This window comes from Alligator sinensis, unplaced genomic scaffold (assembly GCF_000455745.1).
Source record: "Alligator sinensis unplaced genomic scaffold, ASM45574v1 scaffold156_1, whole genome shotgun sequence".
Lineage (NCBI taxonomy): Eukaryota > Metazoa > Chordata > Crocodylia > Alligatoridae > Alligator > Alligator sinensis.
Window position 1 is genome coordinate 53,310 of NW_005841844.1, and position 18,088 is coordinate 71,397.

Genomic DNA, 18,088 nt, shown 5'->3' on the forward strand with positions numbered 1-18,088 from the left:
CTGCTGACTGACATTGTCTCATTGTTTCTTAATGCTTATGTCTACCTGATAGACTGAAAGCTGTTCATAGCAAAGACTATCTCTTAGGTTTATATCTATACCAGGAGTGTGAAACGTGGCCCATGGAGCTTCCTGTGGGCTGGACCACCCAACTCTGTGGGCTGAATCTGGCCCATGGGGCTCATCCCCATATCTGCCAGAGTACCTTTGGAGCTGGCACTAATCCTTACTGATTTGGCACAGCTTTAGAACCCAGAGATTTGATGCCTCCCCACTTTAATGCCTCCCCCTTTCCTGCTGCCAAAACCAGGGGGTTTAGTTGGTCCTGAAGACTAAAATACATCTCTGGTCACTCAGCCTGTAGGAAGTCCCACTGTCTAAATCCAGCCTGTGAGAAGCCCCTTAGTCTGGATCTAGCCTGTGGGACCTAGTAAGTTTCATACCCCTGGTCTATGCAAAATTTTGCAGAGCAGATTCCTGGTCTCTACAGCCATTATACAAAAATAAATAACAGTCACTCTTCAGAGTGGAGCAACACTATAGAAAACATTATTTCTTCTGCACTGAGGTGTCGATATCCGCTCTCCTGACCAAAGCACATTGCCAAGGGGCAGCAGCTGAAGAAAACAAAAGGTCCTCCAAATGCATGAAATCTACTCTTACCTGTGCCAGATAAATTGCAGATGCAGTTGTAGTGGGTGATGTCATTGATCTTGAAATTCCAGTTGATAGGGAAGTAATCAGCCAGGCTCAGCATTTTCTTCACAGAATCATAGATGAATATGAGGCTGATGAGGGCACAGAAGCCTTCCTCAGTGAAGCGGGTAAAATACTGCACCAGGTAACTTGCTTCAGTAGCTACCAGAATCAAGCCAAAAAATGCCACCCAGAGGCCAATCCAGAGGCGAAATTCCAAATAGTTCAGACTGTAGTCTCTGGTGGAAGGAATGGACTCGAGCATTTCAGAAAGCATGTCAAAAAGCTCTATTAGCCCTGTGTCCAAAGATCTCAAGGTACTGTATAAACATCAGTTATGCTTTTTCTACACACCAAGACATGCTGTGAGTTACTCATCGAGTTGGGAATACACCCCATTTGTCTAATTCTCAGGCAGAGTTTGAGCTTTAAAAACATCTTCTAATGTCATGGCCATAGGCAGAGCAATAAGCTAGAACTCTGGGTCAGCAGTGGCTGAACCAATCTCAGTGTGTCTAGGGATTCACTCTGGGTAACTGTATCATGTCTGGCTATCTCCAGTCCTCTAGTTTAAATCAGATTATGAATCTTCTAGAATATGTCCCTGCTCTGATGCTGGGGTGCAAGATATGTAAGAATGGACACAGTGACCTAATGGTTGGGGGTATGTGGCATCTGGACCCTCACATCAGAAGAGAGTTAGGTCAAAACAGGATTCTGGAACAAGTTGGTTTTTAGAAGAGGGAATAAGGGCAGTGGGGGTGTTGGCTTCTTCCAAGAGTAGCAGCGTGGCCCCTCCTCACAGAAATTGTTTTCAATTGAAGCAGGGATGTCAAACATATGGATCCTGCTCGTGGATCCCCTCACCCCCCTCCTTCCCCTCTCCCTCCCCCAGCACACCTGATTCAGCAGCCACTCCAGCCAGTCTGGGTCCTGCACTGTGTGGGGTGAAGGTCCCAGAGCGGCCAGAATGGGCACCATTTGTGGCACAGTCTGACGGGAGCAGCAGCCATGCTGCATGCAATGACTGCCCTGGCTGGACTCTGCCACATGTGGTGCCTGCTCTGGGATACGCATTGCACACGATGCCTGCTCTAGCTGATGCTGGGCCTGTGCTGCACCACACACAGCACAGGTCCCAGACCAGCAAGAGCAGCCACCTGATCAGGTATGCTGAGAAGGGGGAAAGAATCAATGGGCCTAATCCAGCCCTCAGACCAGTCCCACATCACCCATCTGGCCTACCGGGGAGGATGAGTTTAACACCTCTGCCTTTAATGCAACTCTAACCCTAAACCTTAGCCCAGCGCAACCCCTACATGAAGCAGTGGGGATTAGCCAGTTTCCCAAGAGCTGAAAGTTCCATTAGAAGAAGTTTGGGGAGACCACCAGGTGCAGGTTCACTCCTTCAGGACAAGGACATTCTGCAGAAGTGCTCTACTTACTTGCTAAAAGAGAAGAGGAGTCTTTCAAATACTAGCACAGGACCAGTGCTACTCAGGATGGTCAAGGGCTGGCCAGCAAAGAGGCAAAAGGTAGCTCCAGCAATGGCAGTACCCAGGAAACTCTCCAGCACCCCCTGAAACAGAACCAAACTCAACTAAGCATCAGTTCATAGTTGCTGAGCTACGTTGAATACCCCTAAAGTTGCTTTCCAGCAGCAGTCAGCTCAGTTTTAAAAGACAGGCTGAACTTTGGGGTCCAAGGTGGAGCCTGCTTCTTCCTGCAATGTGTCAGGAATTCACCTAAGGGTGGCAAGGCACAAGCACAGGAAGTCTTCCAGCACTTATCTCACAGTCCCTTACTCCGAACTTTTGGCCCTTCTATACTTTCTATGTATATTGGTTATAATTAGAAACAAACACAGAAGGAAAGATAAGTGGTCTTCAGACTAATTCCTAGAAGGGTTCTGTTCAAGGAACAGGAAGTGCAATGAGCAGTTGTCACAAAGTAACACAGAGACAAGGCTCCACAGCACACATTGCTTCTTCTGGCAGAGCACAGCCATGAGGGTCAATCTTAAATAGCAGTGTAGCTATCCCCCTAGTGCTAGTTCTGTCAGCCTGAATTGATTAGCAGCTGGTACTTGGAAAAAGGCTTTGCTAGCAGGAGTGGTGCCATTCTCTTTAAATGTTCAGCCCACCACTGTTCAAGCTGCATCTGCCTAAGACATTTTCTCTGTGACTATGAATCATTTTCTTATGTTTAGCTGATGCTGCTAAGCAGAGGCTGAAGGTTCGCTGCTGCTGTGGGAGATGTCATTTCCTTTTTTTCCTGCCAAGACATGTTGGATAGCCAAAAACACACCAATTTTCAGGGAGGTGACATCTTTGCCCCATAGCAGGGAACCTCTGGCCACTGCCCCTACACTGTGCTGCTTCCACCAACTACACCCTGTGCTGCCACCATTGCTGTGCTCTGCTCTGCTCTGCTCTTCTGACTGCTGGAGCTGGAGTCACTGCAGGGAAGGTGCACGGTTGTGTGGGGGGAGGGAAGAAGAGGATCAGGGCCAGGAAGATGAGCCCTTCCTCCAGCTCAATTCCAGAGCTCCCCCTTTTAGGCAGCGCCTAGGGCTCATGTCCTGCTCACTCACTTATTGTTACTACTGCCAACAAGTTCTAGTCACGCAAACAAAACATTAACAACTGCCAAAATTTTACGCCCAAGAGGCTGAGTAAGTTCTATCTTTCTCTTCCTACCTATGCCTCCATTTCCTTATATGCCATCTCCCTGCTGCTGAGTTATTCTGCCAGAGAAAGGAGAAGCCAGTAACCCTAAGGCTTCATATAGCACCCTTCACTGCAAAGTGCTGACCAAGATTTACTTATTTGGTCTCAGTTCCCAGAAACTGTGGGTTCTCAGTTCCCATAAAATAGTTAAGCCAGGGCACAGATAACTAAAATGACCAGTTCAGGGCGGAGGTGTTTCTAGTAGGTTTTGTGCCCTGGACAAAACCTTGCTGGGGGGCAAAGGAATGTACAGCACTGAAGAGCAGGGGGTGGTCAGTTCTACCTGCCCCAAGGACTCCAAGTCCCTGACTGCTGCTGGTACAGGGTGGCCTGCCTAACTAGTGCAGAGCTGCTGCTGCAGCTCCATAGATTCTCTGGGGAGGTGCAACTTTGGTGTCCCACTAAATGGAGGCCCAGGGCTGGTACCCTACTTGCTCAGCCCAAATTATGCTACTGGTTCAGGGTCACAGAAGATTATTACCAGAGACAGAACAAGGCAAGAGGAGTATGCACAATGTTCTGCACACAGACTAGTCCATCACACCTCACTCTGAAGACCCCATGAGCTCAGACTCTTTACGCAGGAGGACATGGCCAAGGCAAGTGAGTTCTCTGGGCAGCCATCTCTGTGCTAAATGTGAATTCTGCAGTGTCAGAGTAATGAACTGGGTTTGCATGTGTGTTGTTGCCCAAAGGGGTTCTAAGGCACTTGCTCTGCTCCTAAGTAACTAGGAGAGGATTTAGCTCATCTGATAGAGGCTTGACCCATGGTTCTAATTTAGGTTATAAAGGAGTGTAGAATTTATCTAAGAATTGTGGTGGTGTTATACTGGTGACACTGAAACCCAGCAGAGAAGCTCGCAGTTGGTTGGATCCAGGGTACTGTTCAGCTGCTTTCAGGGACAAAACTCAGCCAGGAGTTTCAGTCATTCCAGGGAACCCTTTTAACTGAACCTTTCCCCTTCCATTCACATCTGTCTCCAACTGCACCTGGTTCATTTACAGCACCTATTCTCAACCAGGGTGATGCAGCACCCTGGAATGCCCTGAGATCCTTTCAAGGGTGCCATGGGGTGTCATGCAATGTTAGCACTGTTAGGCGTGCAGACATGATTCACAAGATAAATCCAGAGATTTCAAATAGGAATTCATGTGTTAAAAACATTCTGACCTGTTGAGGTCTTTCAGAGTTCTTTGCATCAGAAGAATTGCTCTATTATTTTCCTGTAGTCAAAAATGAGTGAAAACTAAGAGCTAGCATCTTCTGAGGGGCATCTTGAGTCTAACAAGGTGTAGGGTTGCCAACCCTACCGAACTGGCCAGGAGTCTACTGGAATCAGCATTGATCTCCCGGTGACTGTTGAAAGCAATCTGGAAGATTGATATTGTGAACGGGTTGAACAGTACAATTAATGATATTACATCACGTTGGGGAAAAAAATCTCCCAGAATAGCTTCAACCAGATTTGGCAACCCTAACGAGGCATGCCTTGAATCTACAAAGGTTGAGAAACACTGGCTTACAGGAATTGGCAGACTGACAGGTACTAGCAAGAGTGCCAGAGCCCCCTGCTGGTGTTTCTCCAGGCACTTCAAGTTGGGTACAGTTCCTGTCTATTGTTCTGCCTGTTCATTAGCTACTTTATTCCAAAGCAACCTCTCTCAACCCACATGCCCCATACCATAGCTCAGTGAGGGCCAACCTTTTTGTCAGGCCTACCACTAATTAGTCCCTTAGCCTCCCAGAGTGCCAATTCCCTTCCCTTGTCTGACCTGCTGCTCTGCTTTCTGCTCCCTTCTCCATCTGCCTGTTGCCTCCCCTCTTGCCATTTGTCACACACAGAGGCTTCCTATGCCTCTTGTGTCATACAGGCTGGCCATCCCTGCCATACCCACTCCTCAGAGAGACAGAAATGCACTATGTGGTGTATCTGCATGCTGAGCAAACCAGTATACAGAAATGAGACACTGTAGTTTAGTGGCTAAAATAAAAGACTGCAAGGAGTGTTAGGAGATATGAGATCTATTACTGTCTGTGCCACTGATTTGCTATGGGATTGTGGGTGAGACCACTTACTTGCCTATACTTTATTTCCTCATCTCTAATATGAGGATCATGATATCCTTCTTTCTAAAGTGCTTTGAGATCTCCAAGTGATAAACTCCAGGGAATCGATGCATATTTATATCAACTATGCATATGTATATCAACTGTCTTGTTTTGTCTTGTCTTGTCTTGCATATGGCCCCCAGCATCTCATGCATAGAGGAGAGTGAAAGTTATCACTATGCAGGAATTGTTACAACCAGTTTTCTGGCCAAAGTGGTTGCATAGTAGGTGAGTAATTGAAAGCATAAGCAACAGCTGCAAGCTTGGCAGAAAGATGCACACAGCATGTGAGAACTAATGAGCGTGAGTTGGAAAACACTTGAGTTGTTTCCCCCAAATAATATTATGGAGAGACCACAGTGTTAGCTTTGCTTTCTGATGCACCCTTCCTGACAACATACTCTTATATGCACCTTAAACATATCACCATTAACATTAGGGCAGCCAGCACTTGGTTTAGTTCTGATATATTCCACTTTTGACAAAATGTTCACCAGGGCAAGAAAGGTAATGAAGCAACTGCAGAGAGAACATATCGCATGGCCTGCAGGAAGGAGTCTGAGCGTGAAGCTAACACAGACCTGCATGTTATCTGTAGCATCTCCCAGCATGCCACCAAAAGTAATTGCATTGGTAACAGTCGCCAGGTAGATATAGAGAATAGCTGAAAAACACTGGATGTTCAGCGCATCATAGAAATCGCTCCAGTACCAAGGGGCCTTTCTTCGGATGTCCTTTACCAGTCCTCCAAATAACCTGCAGGCCAACATGGAAATAGGGAAATTCAAGAGAGAGATTAATAATGAACCAAGCCAACCAATCTACCCCATGGGAGCAAAGCTGTCTGCTTAGCCAAGCCTAACCTGAGAAAGCTCTGCAAAGAGAATGCAATAGCAGAACCACCTCCTCTCCTGAAGCAACAAGGTCAAAGAAGCAACTGAACCGAATGCTTTTGTTCAGGCTGCTCTTTTTAGTAGCCCAGTTATAAGTTTGGTTATCTTTCTGGTGATAAAGATATCACCAAAAAAGCCTTGCCTGTATTGGCCCAAAGTCAGTTTTAGCTCCCATATTACAGTGAAAATCCCAACCAGCACCATCAATATTATTTATTTATTATTTGTCTTGTAGCAGGTCTTAGAAGCATCCATCAGAGACAATCCCCATATAGTGAGGCACTATGAAAACACGAGACTACCCCATACTAACTCATTCACAAAAACATGAAGTCAGTATACACCTCACTGTATCTCCTCTGACTGTCCCTAGGAATCCAACCCAGGCCCAAAAATTTAATCTGGGTTTTAGGTGTGCCTTCACCTTGTGGTATGGAAATCCAGCCCAGGTTTCTCATGTGAGTACCACATGAGAGAGCCCCAAGCCCTGCTAACAGGAAGAAAAACAGGTTAAGGAATGAACCTACATCTACTCTGTGCCAGGATGGTACGCTTTCTATGGGACTCCCATGTTCAAGACCAAACTGAGCATTGGTATAAATGGGCACTAATCCACTGACTAAATGGAACTGCACCTGCAAGTTCTGCTGAATTCACACAAGGGCTGAATCTGGCTGCCTGTCTGTGAAGCAGATTTCTCTGGGGATGATTCTGGAGAAAAGCCCAACCCTTGACTGGGTGCATACCTCCCTGTTCTCTTCAGCTCTTCACTGACATGCTGGTGCCCATGGGCATGTCTGTCCTCAGTGGCACATAGGTTCCCATTGCAGTGAGATTTCCATTCCCGTAAGTGCATAGATATCCTAAGACAAACACAAAGGAATCCAGATGGACAGTTTCAGATCAGAACCCTCTTCACAAACAAATCAAACACTGTTTCCTCTGGTGATTTTTACTACTGGATTCTTAACTTGACTGTTCTCTGGGAGTCTGAGTACAACTGCTCACCCTAGAGGCACTAAGTTTCACCACAGTAGCATGAATAAACCAGAAATGGAGACAATGTTATAGTGCTTTTACCTTCACATGAAATGAAGGGTCCAGTGGCAAGGTAGTGGCCACACACAACACTTATTTTTTAAAAGAGGAATTAGCGACATCTCTCCCAAGAACACCCTGTTCTGAAGCTCATCTGAGTTCATTGGGCCAGAATCAGCAGGGGTGGCTTTAATCTCCCAGTCTCCAAGAGCCACTGACTAGCACTAGCTGATCTGGTCTGGACCTAAATGCCTAGTGCTGAGCTTTACTTTGTGCCTTGGGCCTACCTCTGATCTTAAGAAAAAGAGACCTAGTTGCTTGCTGGGTGCTCATCCCTTGGTACCTTTTATGTGGAGAGGGCAGGCATTTTGGTGGAGGGATTCGGATGGTTGGGTCCCATTTGCCTGGAGGCAACACTGTCAGCTCATCCAGAAACTCATCAATTCCTGCAATGAGGTCTTCTCTGTCCTGAGCCCAATGAGCAACTCTCTGGAAGAGCTGGAAGGAAATGCATTTATACCATCAAATCCATCCCTGTGCTCAGCCACTGTCTGTGATGAAAACTAAGTGTACCAGCACTGCACAGGTATAAGCAGAGGAACTGCTAGGCCATGACTTCTGTCCTGATCTGAAGTAAGGACTCTTATAACCCACCATGTCCTGCATGCTCAGCCAGCTTTTGGCAGTGCTAGCAGGGTACTGAGAGCACCCATTGCCTCCCATTAGCTTTTTCTAGCTTGCCTCACACACAGGGAACAAAGGGCTAATGCTGACACCTCATACAACTTCTAGATACATACAGCACTTTTCCAGACATATGGACTCACCTCATCCGTGAGTAACGTGGCCATGGCCCTTCCAATCTCATGGTAAGCTTTCACTTTGGCTCTGGGGCCCAGGAGGATGAAAAGGAACCTAAAGGGAACACAGAAACAACACAGATTTCCAGAGTAACTGCTCTTTTCCTTTTCAGAGATCTTCCTACAGGCAGGACTCGGTGTTTCAGAGACTGAGGCATTCTCTGAGGTGGTCTTGGCATGCTGTTGAAAGAGAACATGGTCCCCCAGGCTGTGGAAGGTGGTTTATGAAGGCTTTGTCAGATTGAAGTACATGTATTACCATTACCTATCCTCTGAACTCTGAAGTGACTAGTGAACTAGTGTTTCATAGATTCTATGAATCTATGAATCTATGAAAGGTGAACAGTGCTGGTCTAAAATAGTGTTGGGCTGTCCTTAGCAATAGTGTATCTTGGGGTGGGCAGCTGGGACATCAGCCCCAGGTACCAGCTTAGGAGAAGTACCAGAATTGGCCGCCACCCCCAAGGAGTCCATGTCCCTGGAAAAAGAGCAGCCCGATGGCATTGCTTTTGACATAGCAACTGGATGCCTGAACACAGCTCTGCTGCTGTAGGAGCAACAACCAGGGTGAGCAGACCATGCTGTGGTTGTCACTACAGCAGCCAGGGACTGCTTTTGAGTCCCCAGCATAGGTAATAGTCCCACACCCACCCTTGGTCTTGGAACCCCCACCCTTCCAGTGCACAGCAGTGACACCTCACCTGCTACCCTCCCTCTCACCCCCAGCTCTCTTGCCAGGTTTACCTAGGGCACAGACACTGCCCATTATGCCTCTGCTTCTTAGAGTTAACTATGATAAACTGCCATAGAATTCAGTGGGAGTAGTAAGGCATTGACTTTAGCAGCAGCATAGTTAGACCAATGGTGAGGGCTTTGGAAAATCCAGTCAGTAAATATGAAGCCCTTGTGCTGTCCATCAAGGCAGCTGGAAGGAAGGAGGAATCAAGGGATGAGAGGGCTGTCTGTCTAAGGAAAGTGGTGATACTGAGATCCCACACAGTTCACAAGACAGTTTGTTTTGTTTTGTGTAGAAGCCACAGCCCCAGCAGCACAGGGCTTAGTTCTATAAAGCAAAAGTTTTTTTTTTTTAAATCAGGCTCTTCCTGTTTCCAGCTCACTGCTTACACAACGCAACCAAAGCTGCCAAGTCTTCAGAAATCATCTGCAAAATGTTTGCTAGCACAGAGTCAACTAGTGCTAGAGAAGCTTCACTACTGAGACCCATCTTATTTAGCCCCTTGTGGGCCAGTGCAGGATTTTCCCCTGGTTTTCACTCTCCAGGGCCCCATCAGGCCCCTGTTATTCCATTCTGGCAACAAGTGGGAAATTGTTACCTACTTTGTATGTGTCCTATCTGTTGCTTCTACCAAATGTAGATTATTAGGAGAGACTGACAGCACAGTGTCAGTATTTTAGGTGGGGCCCTGCAGCGCACCTGAGTTGAGATTGAGAAATATGATTGAGAGACCCTGTACTGTCAGCCTGGAAGTTGTTTATGTGGCTCCTGGTGCCGGTAGAATTTAGGAGTCCCATAGGGGACCATGAATATGTTACACTGACGCCAGAGCAGCTCCCAGCAAACTTATCCTTTAATAGGAAGATACATTTGTATGACAGGGACACACAAATTGGGATAAAGTGACATTGATCTCATTTGACTTTCTTGGATTCGCATGGGGCAGGCACTCCAACAGCAGAAATGCCACTGGATACTCATGACCATGTCTCCTTCAGTCAGCCACTTTCAAGAATGGATACTGTAACAGGAAGCCATTCTCCAGACCCTGTTATGAGCAGGACCCCGAGTGCAACCAGGGTCATTGGCTGACCGCTGCCAGCAAGTCCATCTGGGAATAACCCTAGAAGTGCCAGTGGGCCCCAGCTGCAGGCAGCCATATGCCTGGGCAGCTGTGGGTGATTGGCTCCTGGGAGGTGCGGCGGGCCCAAAGGAGAGGGCCAAATCATAACACCCCTGGAGAGGGGAGTGCATGGTCTCCCAGAGGAGAGTGGTGCATTTCTGTGCAGAGGCACAGAGAGAGTCCAGGAGCACAACGGACCTGAGTCCCAGCCCGGGGACAAGCCTTGGGCAGTTGGAGCAGAAGCCGGTGAAGAGTAACCAGTGGAGAAGTGTCAGCCACTCATCCCACTGGTGCTGGGACTGGGACATGAGGTAAGCATCTTTGTGCAGGGAGTGGCTGGGAAGCCTCTCTGGGAGCCAGTTTATTGAGCTGACAGCCTGGCAATGGTGGGACTGGCTGAAGGGTATCGCTAAGGAAGGCTCACTGATTTGATAAGTTCGAGGACAGTGAACATGTGATTGAGGAGGCATAAAAAAGAATTAATTGATAAAAAAATCCATCAATCAAAGAAGTACAAGGACTTAGTGATTGATGCTGGAATCTCAGAGTGAATAGCCATAAATAAGGACCCCTTTGGTCTAGAGTGTGCATATGAATTGAGCCCTGGGGAATTTGTGACTTGGAAAGGTCTAAATAAGTGGTGGGAAATTGGGTGAGCCAGGGGTCAAAAGACTTGGGCATACTTGAAAGATCATAGGTCCATCCCAGCAGGTGGGGTGAGGACAGGGTGTAGGGGAGGTGAATCCCTGTGAAGACCATGTATTCCCTGTTAAGAGGGCTCTGTTTTCCTTTTTTGCAACACTCAGCTTCCCCTCTATTTGTTTTACATCAAGGTGTGGCAGGTGAGCACAAAGGAAGCAGGTAACAGCTCTCAGGAACAGCTATAGGACATATCACACCCACTGACAGAGACCCAGTGCTATGGTAGGGAAATAAGTCAGCACTGAGGAGAATTGTGAGATTCTCCTCAGTGTCTCTTACCAAGTGATACCCACAAGATCAGTTCCTAACTAGATGTCATGATAAGCTACATTAAGAAGGAACATCTCCCTAGGGAATTCAGTGGAGGCTTTATGCTTGGTTTTTTGAAAGATTTACACTTAGTTCTCAGCAAGTAAAATTCTATTTTATATTACCAATCCTGAACCAATCAGTTCTGTGCTCCAAACCATTGACATGTCTGTGTGATATGCAGAGGAACTGAAGAGATAGGAAGGAAAAAGAAAAGGCCTAAGAGTCTCTACAGAGGTGGTCTCTGTTTGAGTGTTACCTGCTTGGGAAAGCTACCTCAGTCAAGGCCCCAAGTCCCACTGCCTCCTTTAGTCGGATGAAGGCAATAAATGGCTTATCTAGAAAGCTGACTTCTCCAGCAAGAATGTTCGACACTTCAGCCCCAGCTGGGATCTTCTTCTTGAACGGATTTTTTAGCTGAAATAAAATGAAATTTATTAGTCCAGCTGTCCAGAAAGCTGCAAACAAAATAATCTGTGTTATAGCAGCCTCTGCTATACCCCATTATGGAAGAAGAGGGGATAAGGGACATAACACCTTCAAGATAAACTGTTTTACATGGAACCTGGAAGAGATGGGCCTAGGAAGCATATAAATCCAGCCCTGCAGCTAAAAGGGTCAGTCTGATCCAGGCAAGAAAACTGATAGGAGCTCTGATGGAGACTGCAGAAGAAACTGTGAGTAGGTCTGTTATGGACTGTAACTGGGATCAACCAGCAGGAACGGGGCAAGGCCCTGAAACAAAGGCTTTCTGTTTTGAGGACTGATTTGGTATTGTTTGTTTGGGAACTGTTTATATTTGGTTTATACCTGGGACCATTATTGTACTTAAGCAGAATTGCTGGCAAAGAAGATAACAGGTTTCTGCAAGTAGGCTGAAAGGGGAGGCAAGAAGGAGTTAATAACAGCAGGCAAGGTCCTGATTTAACAGTAATTGATCTATCAGCCTAATACAAGAGATTATGTGAGGGCATTAACTTTGTTGGACTAATTGGCGAGCTAGCAAGCCCAGGGAAAAGGGCAGTGCTATTGATCGGCTCATCTAGAGGTGCCCCATGATGATCAGAGCAGAGAGCAGCATCTAGTGTTGCTCTGGACTAATTGAGGACTGCCTCTCAGATTGCTTAAGATCAAGGCATTACAGACAACCCCAGGAATAGCATACAGGAAGGCTGTAGCCCTGCAGGTCACAAGTGGCTGCCAAAGGGCACCACTTGTGGGTTAAACCCCCCATGACCTGTTACAAGATCTTTGAACACAAGGCAGTTACAGTTGTGAACATAATTTCAAGGTAAATTAGGACTAAATCCTATTTTGCTGTTATACACCTAAGTGCCATTTCCCTAGCCATGTAAGTGGCCATCATATTTCTGCAGCATGTTTCTGCATTTTACATCTAACAGTCATCGGATGAAATGGATAAACAGCAGTGGGATGGTTTTTGCTCCAGGGGGGCAGGGCCAGGGAAACAGAATCTGAAGTTTGCATAAGCACTGAAGATGGCTCTTCTATGGCTACATAAGTGACACTTAGACATACAGAGGTGAAATGGTATTTGGCTCTTAGTGTTGATGAAGCGTATCTGACTGGCTGGGCTCTTGGGCTAGGGACAGACATTACACATACACCGGTTTAAGCGATCAGAAACTGGTTTAAACCTGTACCAAAACAGGTGTTCAGTGCACATAAACCAGTTTGAGAATGGCTGAAACTGGTTTGAGATAAACCTGGTTGAATGTAGTATCAGACTTAACTGATTTGGCTCAAACCAGTTTATGCAATGTCTGTCCCAGCCCCCTTGCTGGTTTAAGGTAAACCAGACTCCCCCAGAATCCCAGCATGCTCTCTGGGCTGGGCAGGGCTCTCTGATCCATAGCAGGGTTGGTCACTCCCCTCTGCTCCCTGGCTGGAGCTCCAGAGACTTGCAGGCTGCTTCCCCACTCCCATCATAGTTCCCTGCTAAGCAGGAGTTCCCCACTCCCCTCTGCCTTGCTGAGGAGGTGTTTGTGTATTAGCTAGCAGACCATGTGCTGGCTACAGTCCCTGCTGAATCAACAGGCAGAATCAACAAGTAACTGGTAATGTCCCTCTGTTGTTTTCTTAATTGGGTGATAAACACTGTTATCAATTCCCTGCTGGGCTAATCAGAGCTCCTGCCAGAGCCTGGCCACACACCCCTTAGCTCCATGCTGTGGAAGGAAGGGAGGGCTGCTCTAGAGCTCCCTGGCTTCTAGCCTGAGTCACTGCAGGCATGTACCTGCATTTCTGGGATGTCTGTCTGGTTACAAAACTGATTTAGCCTAGCCGGGTTAGACTAACTTTCAAATATTGAATCAATTCGGGCTCCAGCTTTTTGAATGTCTGTCCCTAGCCTTGGAGGCTGCACTCTTTAAGTTACCCATGGGGCATGTCTACATATAACATTATGTCACCCTATCAATGCACTACGGGGATCTACGTGTGACCAGCAGCTACTCTGCGGTAGCAATGTACTCCCCCATTATACTGCACTGCTACGGTGGAGTAGCTACTAAAAATAATCATGCGCTGCACTTATGGCACAGTAGGGGCTGTTACTGCACTGTTATTCAGTACTTTCAAAAGGAAGTACTAAGTCACGGCGCAGTAACAACGCCGCCATAATGACGTGTAGATGCACCCATTGAGTATTTCAGCATGGGCAGCGATGGTCAAGCCCCTCACACACTACTCCATCAAGAGATCTCAAATCTAGGCTGAAAAAAACCCACACTTAAGGATAAAGTGAATTCAGTCTTCTCATGCCATTGGGACTTTGGTTTCTCTGTGTAGATTCCAGCTAGGACAAGTTGAAATGGATTTTTTGGGGGATGTGGGATTTTGGGGGGGGGATGTTTCTCCATTAGAAATCAGCAGTACCATAATTAAGGTGGGGCAACTGAGGCAGCAGCACTAGGCACTGATTTGTTGGGGTGTGGGAGAAGCATCAGAAAAATAATCATTGCTACCATGACTGTACAGCCAGGCTGGCAGCATGGCAACAGCTGAAAGTTGCTCCTGTCTCAGCGTTGCCACTACCCTGGGTGCCCAGCTGTCCTGTTATGCCTCTGGGGATCAGAATTAGCCCCATCAACTCCTTTTGAGTAAGCCACCAAACAGCCATTATCATAACTGCAACAATTGCCAGATTACCTGAGCCAATTGCTGGAAGATATAAACATCTATATCCACAAATCTGTTAGACACACTTTTGCTTTATAACAGGGGTGTCAAATATATGGCCCTCAAGTGGGATCCAGGTAGCAAAGTCCCATCATCTGGCCCCTGGTGCTGCCCTTGGGTCTCAACTTTGCCCACACACAACATACAGCACAAGCCGGACCAGCCCCATGTGCAGGGCCCAGAATGTGAGCTGCACACAGCACCCACCCTGGCTGGTTCGGGACACACACCACATGCAGCATCCACTCTGGGACCAGTGCTGCACACAGCATCTAGACAGGGCCAGTCCAGGAGCCCGCTGCTGCATGCTGGATCCAGCACCTGTGGCACCAAGTCCAGGACACAAATCACCCTCTCAAGGCACCACAGACACTGGATCCAGCATGAAGGGGGATTTTTTATTGCAACTTTTTAAGGAAAAGAGGTTCTGCTGTGGATTTTTAAATGTATTTATTGTTGAAAAAAATCAATGTTTTTAATCCCTAAAGATTTGGCTTTTTGGCTCAGAACAGAACTAGTCAAATTGGATATAACATTGTACTATCTCATTGCCTCATGAGCCCATTCTCTTCTATGGGCTAAGTACCCATGGATGACTGGTGCCTCCTGAGTTGGGGGGGCATTGCCCCCCCCAGCAGCCAGTCAGCAACTGGGGGGAGGGGGGGGGAGGGAATTTCGTGCACCCCCATGCATAGCCACTGTAAGCACCCCAGCAAGACTTCTCCCATTTTACCCTGCAGCCATGGGACTCACAACTAGGAATCCTGGTTTTTTATGTTTAAAAAAATCCAAAATTCTCTGATAAAAAAAAATATATAATATAGGTATCAGTTGAACACAATATTTAATTGATACATTTACAATTTTAAAGCAATTTGGAAGCCTACCAGTGCCTCAGTCATTATAATAAAATAATTTCTAAATACCTATATGTTTTGGCATTTGATTTTTATTTTTTTTTATCATGGAAAAATCAAAGCTCCCCCTGCCCCCTTCACTCACCAGAATGTGGGTCCAACTTCAGCTAAGCCCTCCCTGCTTTGTGGTACTGAGCAGCCCTGATATGCCAATGCTCTGCCCCTTCCCAAGCTTTTGCCTCTCACTCCCAAGCCAAAGCCTCCCCAAGCCCTGCCACTGTCCCTCACTACCAAACCGCAGCCCCCTGGGCCTGCTGGTCCCCCTCACTTCCAACCCACAGCCCCCGGCACCCTCCAGCCCTAATGGAGGGGGCCCCCAGCCTGAGCTCTTCTCAAGCAGAGCATGCTCCCCCTCTCCCCCCTGCTCCCCCACCACGGGCAGCTCAGCCAGACAGGAGCTTAGCAGAGTCCATGTAGGATGGAGGAAGATGCAGACTGCTCACTGTGGGGCGTGGAGCTCCCTGCTCCGATGCCCTCTCCTTGGGAGCCTCTGCGACCCAGCAGGTGGAACCCAGTATGGTAGGGTGGAACAGGGCAAGGAGGCCTCGTGATGCCACCAGCAGGAGCCCTGTGCCAGCTGCACCGTCAAGGTGAGATGCCCCCTGCCTAAGGGGGCACTATTCTGCACTGTTGCTGCTGTCACTGTCCCTGCTGCTGCCAGGTGGGCAGGGGGCACCTTGCCATGGTGGTGCAGCTGGCACAGGGCTCCCTGTGGTGGCAGCAGCGAGCTTCCCCACCCTGCTCTGCCCTTCCATGGCAGGTCCCGCTTGCTGGGCCATGGCAGCCCCCAGGGGGAGGGCAGCAGGGCAGGGAGTCCCAAGCCCACAGTGGGCAGTCCACAACTTCCCCTGCCCCATGCACAAATCACATCGTCCCTCCCTAGGAGTACACACAGTGGCATGAACACAAGTCAAGTTTTTTAGGGAACAAACCTACACATTTCATCCAGCTGTACTAACAACTTAATGTTTTCTGTCCAGCTTTGCCTTCTTTACCTGTTCTTTAAGGGGTGTTTCTGAGACATCAGCTTCTGGATTTGTCAGGTTACTAGCTTTTCCTACAAGGAAAAGGGACAAAACATTAAAAACAGGAAGTACAAAGGAACATACAATACAAGCGTAAAGGGTACGCAAAGCAGTATCATTAAAGCCTAGTTGTTCATTGGTTAGACTTGTTCCTACAGGCAAGATCTCTAGAAGAAAAGTGTCTATAGCTTTTTGCTTTTAAAATAGCATGTGCATTTAGTGCTTATAGCAGGGGAGGGCAATTATTTTGGGCAGAGGGCCGCTTACTGAGTTTTGGCAAGCCATCGAGGGCCGCATGACAGGCAGCCCAGGGTAGATTAATATTAATTTTCTAAATTTTTTAGGGGCCCTGTGGGCTGGATAGAATGGTTTGGCAGGCTGCATCCAGCCCACAGGGCACATTTTTCCCAGCCCTGGCTTATAGAGATGAGAGAGTAATAGCACTTAACTTCAGTCACATACTGTGCAGGCAGGTGCTGTGCAATAGTGCCTGCAAGGCTCTGCCAATGTGCTAGAATTCTGACCTGTTGCACCGCTGTGGGTGAGTCTACATGAGATGCTTTACTATTAGACTAATCTAATGAGCAGTAAAGCATCATTGTCTACACATGCACAGCAATTACTGCTCATGAAAATAATATAATATGCCGTTTGCTGGTACCAATATATACAAGTACTAGATAAATGGTGTATTAAGTAATGTGCTGAAGTGTACATGTAGACATTGACTGGGATGCTGACCAGGCATGATCTTCACATGACTGGGAGAGAGCTGCCCACAGAGCAGGTACAGCTCCCCCTGCACTGTGGAGATTGGGACCAGCCCATGCCTACTGTCAGCCCTGCAAATTTGCTCCCAATGGGTGCATGTTCAGATGGGTGCCCAGGAACACATTAATTGCACATGTAGACACACCCTGCATCTCCTATCCTGGGGCATCCATTAAGTTCTGCCAATGCTCCTCACCCTAGGTCATTCCAGTCCTAAAACCACTGCCATGCTCTGTGAATCAACTCTAACCTTGCCCTGCAGCCTCACCCTTCCAGTTCTGGACCTCTACTTGGCTGTGCCAGTGCTCCTGGCCCTCACTTTCAGCATCCATGATCTTTTAATCTTCATAGATTTCATAGATTTCATAGACATCAGGGCTGGAAGGGACCTCGGAAGATCATTGAGTCCAGCCCCCCGCCCAAAGGGCAGGAAGTCAGCTGGGGTCATAGGATCCCAGCAAGATAAGCATCCAGTTTCATCTTGAAGGTGTTCAATGAAGGCGCTTGAACCACCTCCGGTGGCAGGCTGTTCCAGACCTTGGGGGCTCGGACAGTAAAGAAGTTCTTCCTTATGTCCAGCCTGAAACGATCTTGAAGTAGTTTGTAACCATTCGACCTCGTCATCCCTTGGGGCGCTCTGGTGAACAAACGTTCCCCCAGATGCTGGTGGTCACCCCGATAAACTTGTAGGTGGCCATCAGATCACCCCTGAGCCTGCGCTTTTTCAGGCTAAAGAGCCCCAGGGCTCTCAGCCTGTCATCGTAGGGTCTGCTTCCCTGACCTCTGATCATGCGCGTGGCTCTTCTCTAGACTCTCTCAAGCTTCTCCACATCCTTTTTGAATCGTGGAGCCCAAAACTGGACACAGTACTCCAGCTGCGGCCTCACTAAGGCCGAGTACAGGGGGAGAATGACGTCCCAGGATTTGCTTGAGAAGCATCTATGGATGCAAGCCAGCATTTTGGTTGCTTTACTAGCC

The 18,088-nt window shown here is 47.7% G+C and overlaps 1 protein-coding gene across 11 annotated transcripts in view; it reads right to left on the reverse strand.

Annotated features, from left to right (window-relative positions):
- SLC4A9 (solute carrier family 4 member 9) overlaps positions 1 to 18,088 on the reverse strand; it is a 75,280-nt gene that overhangs the window by 39,709 nt on the left and 17,483 nt on the right. For 10 of the 11 annotated variants that reach the window (XR_003094396.1, XR_003094395.1, XM_025205825.1 and 7 more), the window contains 8 exons: positions 16,310 to 16,371; positions 11,456 to 11,613; positions 8,294 to 8,381; positions 7,810 to 7,964; positions 7,175 to 7,291; positions 6,117 to 6,291; positions 2,142 to 2,275; positions 664 to 935 (listed from right to left, as the gene is read on the reverse strand). Coding sequence is in view for 9 of the 11 variants with exons in the window: in XM_025205825.1 (XP_025061610.1) it covers positions 664 to 935; positions 2,142 to 2,275; positions 6,117 to 6,291; positions 7,175 to 7,291; positions 7,810 to 7,964; positions 8,294 to 8,381; positions 11,456 to 11,613; positions 16,310 to 16,371 (1,161 nt within the window). In the remaining 2 variants the exon portion in view is untranslated. The remainder of the gene's footprint in view (positions 1 to 663; positions 936 to 2,141; positions 2,276 to 6,116; positions 6,292 to 7,174; positions 7,292 to 7,809; positions 7,965 to 8,293; positions 8,382 to 11,455; positions 11,614 to 16,309; positions 16,372 to 18,088) is intronic. The other variant, XM_025205817.1, reaches the window with a different exon arrangement.